Source organism: Marmota marmota, unplaced genomic scaffold, assembly GCF_001458135.2.
Source record: "Marmota marmota marmota unplaced genomic scaffold, marMar, whole genome shotgun sequence".
Lineage (NCBI taxonomy): Eukaryota > Metazoa > Chordata > Mammalia > Rodentia > Sciuridae > Marmota > Marmota marmota.
Window position 1 is genome coordinate 10,442,419 of NW_026000211.1, and position 9,396 is coordinate 10,451,814.

General features: G+C 35.8%; 1 protein-coding gene across 4 annotated transcripts in view; it reads right to left on the reverse strand.

Annotated features, from left to right (window-relative positions):
- LOC107142651 (cytochrome P450 4V2) overlaps positions 1–9,396 on the reverse strand; it is a 20,876-nt gene that overhangs the window by 11,088 nt on the left and 392 nt on the right. Inside the window, exons 1-7 of one of the 4 annotated variants that reach the window (XM_015486098.2) lie at positions 9,039–9,320; positions 7,981–8,164; positions 4,536–4,648; positions 4,057–4,142; positions 3,029–3,219; positions 2,579–2,648; positions 1,094–1,220 (exon numbers count right to left, since the gene is read on the reverse strand). In XM_015486098.2, coding sequence (XP_015341584.1) covers positions 1,094–1,220; positions 2,579–2,648; positions 3,029–3,219; positions 4,057–4,142; positions 4,536–4,568 — 507 coding nt within the window. In that variant the 5' untranslated portion in view covers positions 4,569–4,648; positions 7,981–8,164; positions 9,039–9,320. Of the gene's footprint in view, positions 1–1,093; positions 1,221–2,578; positions 2,649–3,028; positions 3,220–4,056; positions 4,143–4,535; positions 4,649–7,980; positions 8,165–8,904 lie in introns of all 4 variants that reach the window. The other 3 variants (XM_015486097.2, XM_015486096.2, XM_015486095.2) reach the window with 3 other exon arrangements.

Here is a 9,396-nt window from a genome sequence, read left to right on the forward strand (position 1 = left end):
TATATATATATATATGTATTATGTCTCATGTCTCATATACATGATATTGTCCATCCAGTTTAGAATTCATGAATTATTGATATTGGTATTAATGAATGAAATTTAAGTAAAAGTATAATTATAAAATACAACCTATTTACTATTACACTATACTGTGGCCAACTGAGAGCAACATTTCACTCATTTAACATCCATCTATTGATTTATTATTAATAATTTATGATTATTAATAATCTATTGGTGGCAGGGTTTTCCTCAGCATAAGGAAGCAAATCTAATATAATTTAACCAAAATTTACAGCAAAGGAAGAAAATATTAAAATTAATACTCTTCAGTAAATTCAAAGTTGAACATATATTTTCAAATAAATCTTGATTTTTCATAAACACTTGTGTGACACAAAGACTGATATCCTACATTCAAAACAAAATCCTTTTCTTCTGCTTTTTTTTTAATTGAAAATAAAATAGTAGAAACTGGTTAATTTTAGTTTTTTTCACAAAATTAAATGCTTTGAATGTCCTTTATTTTTGAAAACTACCACCAAACATTTCCCAGAAGACTCTTGTATAAAGATCTTTGCCTCTTTATGTTTTTACAAAATATTCTGTTTGTTATTGCCCATATTCATGTTTTGTAATTATTTGTTATATTGTTTTCTACCCTACTGGATAATCTGTGTTATGGTAGAGGACATACATGTCTTATTCATCAGTCTGTTTCCCACCTTTGGAATCGTGTTTGATACTTAGTAAGTACCTAATTAGTATTAGTATTCACATAATTTAAACTTAATTTAACTAGAATTATATTTATATAATTTAAATGTAATCATACTGACCAATTTTTTTACATTATTGTTCAATTTGACTTTTATTTTATGAGACTTAGGTTCCATGGTCCTACGTCTATCTTTTGCTACACTAACAAAAGATAAAAATCATGGTCTTAAAAAGTTCTGGAAATGGATAATGGTGATGGCTGAGTGACGTTGTGGATGCCCTTGATTGCCACCGAATTACACACTTACAAGGGTTATAATGGTGAATTTTATGTTATGTGTATTTTACCACAATAAAACAAATGACTTACATTGTTGGTAAAGGTGTGTAGGATCTTAAGGCCCCTTTTGTGTTCCCGTCCTTCTCTAAACAAAAAGTACCAAAGATCAAGCCAAAGCCACGGCATCTTCATTCTCCGATGTACCATATCACTCATCCTATAAATAGGATGAAAACATATCTCTTATACCAGAAATGTCTGTTTCTTGAGCTCCAACTTGGTGCCTGATTTTGGTAAAGGTAGTACCTGGGAATGGTGCTGATTAGTCATTGATGCTCATTAGTCATGTTTAGCGCCATGCTAAACAATGAAGAAATGGGGCTATTACACATATTGATGAGGCTTTAAAAAAATTAGATTTAAAGAGGAATGAAGAACCCACTACAAAACACCCTTGTGGATAGTCTGTGGTCTCTGCTTTTATTTCTCCAGGGTGAGTTCTCAACTTGCCAAGGCCAGCGGGGGCTTAGGTACTAAAGGTTGAGATGAAATCTGCTTCTATTTAAGGTCCACCTATTCATTTAATCAGTCCTCATGACCAAAAAAAAGAAAGAAAGAAAGAAAAAGAAAATGACTGCCTCTTCTATAAGAAAGTGCTCATTAAATAACTGTCACATGGTTGTCCCAAGCAGCTCTCTCCTTTCCAGTGATAAAGCACAAGAAGCCCTCCATGTTCTCTCCTTCAGGATGGGCTTAGACTCCATTCCTTCAGAGAGGCCTTCCACGGCCAATCTGTAGGACACATTGATTTTTCCTTTCAAATATCAGCTTGATCTTTTCTTCCTAACCAATAGTATAGTCTGTTAGTTTATAGTGGTTCAATGTCTGTCTCCGATGCTATGCTGTTCTGTGTACCATTATAAAACCAGTTAGAACTTTGTGCATTGACTGGCAGACTTTAGATGTTCAGTAGATATTTGTTAAAATGAAGGGAAATGAGCAGTTGACTTCAAGACAGGATACACCAAATCGTTCCTGATTCTGCCTCTTAGTAACTGAAATATTGCAAGCAATTTTAAAGTAAAATAGTTGGTTACAATTACAAAAGCAGTTACTACTTAGGACAGAAAATAGGGGAAAGGAAAATAATACCAAAACCCAAATGCAATAGAGTGAGAAGTCCATACACAGAATAAGGGTAACCACGGCTGGCACATTGGTATAGGTTCTTCTCATTTTTTTTTCTTATAATTATTTTGTGGTCGTGGTTGTCATAGTACACAAATTGTTTAGATCTGTCTTTTATCACTTAGCATCTTAGTGTAACTATTGTAATGTAAATTATAATGTATACCATAATACCAGTATATTAGGAAGCAGTCATTTAAAATTATTGCATAATCTAGATATTCCAAAGTTTACATTAACATTCCTTTAAGCTAAAATACATGCTTAAATTTTAGCTTAACATCTCATTGTAAAACAACAAAAAGATGCAAGACAGAAATTACTAGCAATAATTTTGAGTCCCAAATCAATAATAATTTAAAAAATAATTGAAAGAATTGCATTTACCTATAGACTGCACGGACATACTCAGAATCATCATTGCTTTGAGCACCGATATTCTTCCCCATAGCTGTTTCTATAAAATATGGATGAGAAGCAAACATTCAGCTCATATATACATCTTGGGTTTATTTTGCAATGGCAGACACTAAAAAGAACAAAAATCTATTCTTTTCTTCTACATTTCAGTATCGTTCTTCTTTGCTTGCTCTTCCTGTATCATTGCTTCTTCTACTTTCTACTTTTGGCCTTCCTGGCAATTTGCTCTGTGACTGCTGTGCCCACTACCATAGGAGTGGTTGTTCTCTGTTAGGCAGCTGATTTATCAGTAGCACCACCCTGAAGAATTCCTGTCCTTTCCAATCCCCTCATTTATCTTCCCAAAAGAGTGTTATTTTCTATTTGATCAGTTTCATCTTTACATTATAACTTTAAATACAAATCAATCAGACTTACCACAGATTATATCTAAGGCACAGAGAGTGATGTAAAAAAAGCAGTTAAATGCTTCTTGGTTAACGTGTTTTTCAAGTTTATTAACCAATATATTTGCTTGCTCATTCATGATATCTAAGAATTCATCCAGAATTGTGAAATGGAAGGTGGGTGTTAACATTTTTCTCCTGGAGCGCCATTTGTTTCCAGTACTAGAAATACAATACGTGATTAACAAATAAGAGAGGAGTAATATCCAAAACCAATAGAGCATGAATATAACCAAGTCAACAAAATTCTGAAACAGCTTCATCTACAGATTCTCAAATGCTTTGGTCAGAATGATAAAGACAAACACATATAATAATCACGTAGTTACAAAATATAGATATGTTGGTCATTATTCTATAATACTAAGAGTTAATTTATTATTCATTAAATAGAAAAATTTAATAATTTTCCTCCATTTCTAAATTCTGAGATTCTAAGATGAAGAATTTTTTTCTTCCTCCTTCAATATCTTAGTTTTCTATTGTTCACATGCTCCATGGCTCTATCTTGATTTCTACTGTGTTTGAATTCTCTTGCTAGGCCAGCCTGCAGAGGATGGAGTCAGAAATAAGACTCTGGATGCCAGGTCAAGATCAAGGTCACTGTGCTCAAGGTACTTTTCTAGGGCTGCTTGCCTTTTCCACTGGCTTTTCAAGATTTCCCTGTACCAGACACTCCTCTTCGTGCTCCACTATAATATTAGGAACTCCTAATAATTCTTCTACTGGTGATACCCACCATGGAATACCATGACTGAGATCACCATACACCATAAACTTGTGCCAGTTAAGGGCCCACTGTTAGCTGGGTCTTTCCTTCCAGATTCTCTCCCTTTCTGAGAACAGTCTTGCTACAGAAAAACAAACAAAACAAAGATAAAAATAAAAACCAAAATATAACTAAATTACTTTAGAAATTTAGTCAATTACTAAAATAACAACTTATACATAGAAGTAACTATTTCTACCACACAACTTTACAAATTTATACTGACTTACCTTGTAAGAAGCCCAAGGCCAAGCCATGGCTCTAGGAACTTGTACACATAGGATTTGTCAATTTGCTTTGAACATGTTAAAATTACCTTAGGGAGAGAAAAAATATTTGAGAGATATATTGGCATCAAAATAACTGCAATTATAGAAATACCCGGCTTGAACACAACTACTTTTTAAGGCAATATTAATAATTTTTATCTTTTCTTATCTTCATTTTCATTGCTGTGCCTCTAAGAAATCTAATTAGAGTTTTGAACATGTAACTATCATTCAGACTTATAAAAACTCTAGCCTTCTGTACACTTTCCAAAAAAAGAAGATCAAATATATTGAGACCTGATAACAAATATGCACAGATACATTGCTCTTTACACTCAGTTAAATGAAATTTAAGGATACATTTATTACATTTATTCTGATGATATTTCCACACTATAAAATATGCAGAGAAATGTCTGTTTTATTTACCACACACCCACCTCCACATTTTCTGCATTATAAAGGGCCACCATTGGCACTGGGCCTATCCACAGCTTCAGTAGTGGCAGGTGACGGTATTCTTCAGTGTACTGAGTTAGCTGCTGAAAAAATTCTGAGAGGAAAATATTTGATTTTAAATTCAATCAAGACAAGAATTTTCATAGTATTGTACAAATGTTAGTAATTTTGATAAATGCACTAGTTATGTAATTTGATACCATTAAAGGAAGCTGAAAAGAGGGCAGACATGAATGCTCTTTACTATTTTCACAACTTTCTGTAGGTCTAAAATTATCTTGAAACAATATTTGCCACTGCAAATAATATAATGACGTTAGCTCTTATAGGATAATTATGTGCCAAAATATGCACTTTTTAAAAATCACTGCTCAGGGTCACAGAGCTAGTAACTGGTGGAACCTGGCTTTGTACCATGACTTCAGAACTTGAGATCTTAACCATTATACCACACTGCTTTGAAATGCCTGGTGGATAATATAGTTGTTGAAGTTGCTGTGAAAAGGGCTGGGTCAAATCACCAGTGTCAAAACATCCTGCTTCATGCTATTATACTGCCTGTCTTCATCTGGTCTGACAGAAGGGTCAGGGAAGTTTGAGGCTTGAAGTTTGTGGCTTAAAGGTGTCAAGTTCAACAGCCAGGTGCAGCTCCACATACCCACCTCCAGGCATTGACATAAGGGATTGGGAAAGCATGAAACGAGAGTTTAGAGATCAACTAGAAGACGTTCGTTCTTCAAGGTGAGGTTACTGAGATCAGAATTCCCACATTAGCTACAGAATGAAAGGCGTAACCTCTTGTATAAGAGACAGTGTTCTTTAGAACAGAGACCATATCTTACAGTATTCTCATATCCCCAGCTTTGCTGATCTCGATACTGGGTGTAGAGCAGGACCTCAGTAAATGTTTAGTAATTAAATAATTTGCTCCAAACAAGTTCTAGGTGGTGATCTAGAAATTTTAATCCTTAAAACAACTTTCAAATGCAGTTACTTTTACAGGTAAAATTAAATAAATAGATAAATAAATAAACACAACTCCTCTATTAGAAAGTTTTAAACAACTTCTTAAAGTAACTTGGTTACAAAGTTGGAAATTGAGCAACAGTTTTCTTGATGCCAAAAATCTAACACTTGATGATATAAAAAGTCCCTTTTGTGAATTGCAGTATATTGTTAGTCTCTTCACCCAGAAAGTCACTCCAAGGACAATTACTTCAAATAGTATATAATCAGTTCACGATTTATTTTAAAACTGTTCTTATTCGTTTAATTGTTAGAATCCTCCCCCAAATATGATGAGACCTCTTAAGTGTATCACTTTCCAGTGTAAAGTTGGAAAGGATAGTCTAGGTTTGGGTCATAAGCCCCAAAGACATAATACTGAGAGAAAAATATTTGATTTTAAGTTCAATCAAGACAAGAATTCCATAATGCCAAAGATTGAAATCCCCAAAGATCAAAATGCCTGAAAGCTGAAATCTCTGGTGTCTAAAATCCTAAAAATATAATTCTGGAAAAAACATATTATAAATTATTTTAAAAACATTTACTTACATTTTAAAAGGGGATTTTTATTTGAGAACTATATAACACAGGACAGAATTCTTCAGAGATCACTTTTCACAATAAAATAAGCAAAAATTGGGCTGGGGATGTGGCTCAAGCGGTAGTGCGCTCGCCTGGCATGTGCGGGGCGCTGGGTTCGATGCTCAGCACCATATAAAAATAAAATAAAGATGTTGTATCCACCGAAAAATCAAAAATAAATATTAAAAAATTCTCTCTATCTCTTTAAAAAATAAGCAAAAATAACATTTTTATAATCAGAAACATGAAAATACATTAACATTACTCACATGGATATATTAACAATTAATAAGCAAATGAATTGTAATCATAAAGAAATAGGTCAAAGATAATACAATGATCTTGACATATCATATATTTGATTCAAATGGGGTATGAATTCTTATTTTTCCACGTGGAAATATTTTAATAGAAAGTATTCCAAAAAGTGATATTTAACTATGTTAGTGTTATTGTGCTCAATTGACAACTGGAAATATGGCCATGTATTGTTAAGTTTGTTGTGTATTTCTGATAAAAATAAAGAAATATATGAAAATTTGGAAAATTAAGAAAAATAAAAGCTAATTGCTTCCCCCCACCAAAAAAAAAAAAAAGAAATAGGTCAAAAAATGAAATCCATAAACACATATAACACATATCACTAGGATTTATAACTGTGTACACTCAGTTTTATAACTTTTTTATCTACAGTTTTGTTTTTGTGTTGTGTGTGCTGGGGATCTAAGCCAGGTCCACGCAAGGCAAGCTCTCTAACACTGATACATCTCCAGCCCCAAGTGCTGGTATCTAAAATACCAAGGTAGACCACCCAAGTCTTGTGATGAGAAGGATCAAAAATCACAATGATGATGGGTCGCCACATACATATACAGTGACCAAAGAGTTGAGAGCTTGAGAAATTTTTTCTTTTACTAATGTAGATGTATAAAAAAGACATCTGTCATTTATTGAGGATGCTTCAATGATACATGATACTTACATACAATATCAATATTGTGCTAAGTCACTGTCAAATGTGCAATAAAAATGCATAACATGATATAGAACTGCAGTATTAGAAATGACGTGAAGGTGGAATACATAGCACACATAGCAAATTAGCGGGTGTGGAGGGGGTGGGGGCAGTGTGGGTGGAGAAATAGATGCTGCCCTATGTCATGGAATCCAAAGGCTGGGGAGCCTGGAGTTCTGACATCCAGGGCAGAAGAAGAAAATTTGGTCCTAGCTCTCAGAGAGATACCAGTTTGCCTTCCATATTTGTTCTTTCTGAGGCCATGATGGATTGGATGGTGCCTGACCCCGTTGAGTGAATCTTCCCCATCCCAGACTTAACTTCAATCTTCTCTGACGACATCCCCCTACACACACACACACACACACACACACACACACATACACACACACACAATAATGCTTCACCAGATATTCAGGCATGCATTTGACTAACATGATGCCATTATCCTGTGTACAACCCTTTCTGGATTCGACTTCCTACCCCTCTTAAGTAAACTATTTTTCAATGAGAATTTTGGTTTTTAGTTTTGACTTTCAGAATTTCAACATTTGGGATTTTACTATTTCAAGATTGTGATTTGGGGAATTTTAGGCTTTAGGGGATTTTAATCTTTTGAGATTTCAATATTTAGATTGTGACTTGGCAATTATGGTTGGCATCCGGGGCATCTGTATTTCTATGCAATTATATAAAATACTATAACGTCTCAGAATAGAGGGGGAAGTTAGCTCTGCCTTTAGTATTAATCCAGATGATTTCTATCAATGTGATTTTCATATATCTAAACATGTTGTTGAATTACTTGTAATATTACTCACTTTGACATTTGGTTAGTATAGTTTTTTTTTATTATTATTTCTTCTGCCAGAAAATATTTTGGAAAGCACTCTCCCATAAGGCCTTATTTTATCTCTGTTAAGTTGAAATGACATCATTATTTTTATTTGAGGAATCACAAGTGAAAATTAAGTAATCCTTCAAGCTTTGAAGTCAGTGCTCAGCCTGTAAAACAATTAATAATTAATCTGAAGAAGTGCTGGATTCTGGATGGGATCCATTTAAAATTACATCATTTTGGATCAATCTTTTCAGATCTGGGTATCCTCAATTGTATACCCATGAGTCTCTATGGGAGATTGCAAATATCAGGTACTTTTGAGAGCTTTCTAACTTAAAGTGATTTCTTTTCCTATTAACAAAACATAAAGTATCATTTTTAAAAGGATGATTTCGATTAAAAAATTCGCTCTTTAATAAATACAGCTTGCCATATAAATATGCCTGAAGGCCCCACCAGCAGAGCTTATTAACTGCTATTATGAAACCTTATTAAATGTGAAGGTCAAGAAGGAACGAAAGTATGTAGTAGTCCAGTCATATGACGTCTGGGCGAGAGTAGGGGGTAAGTCTCAAATGAAACTCCAGTCCATTTTTTTCCAAAGTGGGAGAAAAGGGAGAGTGGCACTTAAGTATTTGCCAGGTTCCAGGGGAGTTTCCATCCTTAAAGCTTTAACAAGCCAAGACAGAAGAAAATATAGGGTTTTGAGATCTGAGTAGCTGATGTGGGGAGAAGAGAAGAGAAAAGCAGAAGGACATGAGTTTGAAAATAGTGCATTCTGGGCTATATGCAAAAGGTTGATTATGGGATGGGAGCGGGGGCATAAACAATTTGGGCAGGTGTCAAAGTCTGGATAGAATTGGGAATTCATTCTCCAGAGGGTGATTCTTCTTCTTTCTCCTACCTGCCAGCGCCACAGGTAGAAGGCTGGGTTGAGCTGATGTGCGGTGCCCGCATCTGGATCCAGTTGGGGTTCCTGCTGGGCAGGGCTTCAGGTGGAGGAAGGTGCGGGCCTCAAGGGCGCAATCCTTTACTCACCTCTCCCGTCCGGCTTCATCAATAGCGCGTGTCCCACGAAGGGGTAGGCGCGGGCGATGGTCGGGATGGGCCTCATCTGCTGCCATTTCCTCGCGTAGCTCACCACCATCTGAAGGAGGTTAAGGATGAGGGTGGCGCCGGCCAGAGAGACGGCGCTGGCCGCGCCCCAGAACAGCAACTTCTGCCCGATGAGCCCCAGCCAGAGCCCGACCATCTCTGCAGCCTCCCTTTTCGCTCGGGGTTAGCGATGGGGATGGAGAGTCAGCGCGGGTGGGCCGTCGGGGCGGCCGGCGAAGTCCAGTTTAGAGTTCAAGTGCAGGGTGCGGGGAGGAGGAGGAGTTCCCCGACGGTGGGAGGC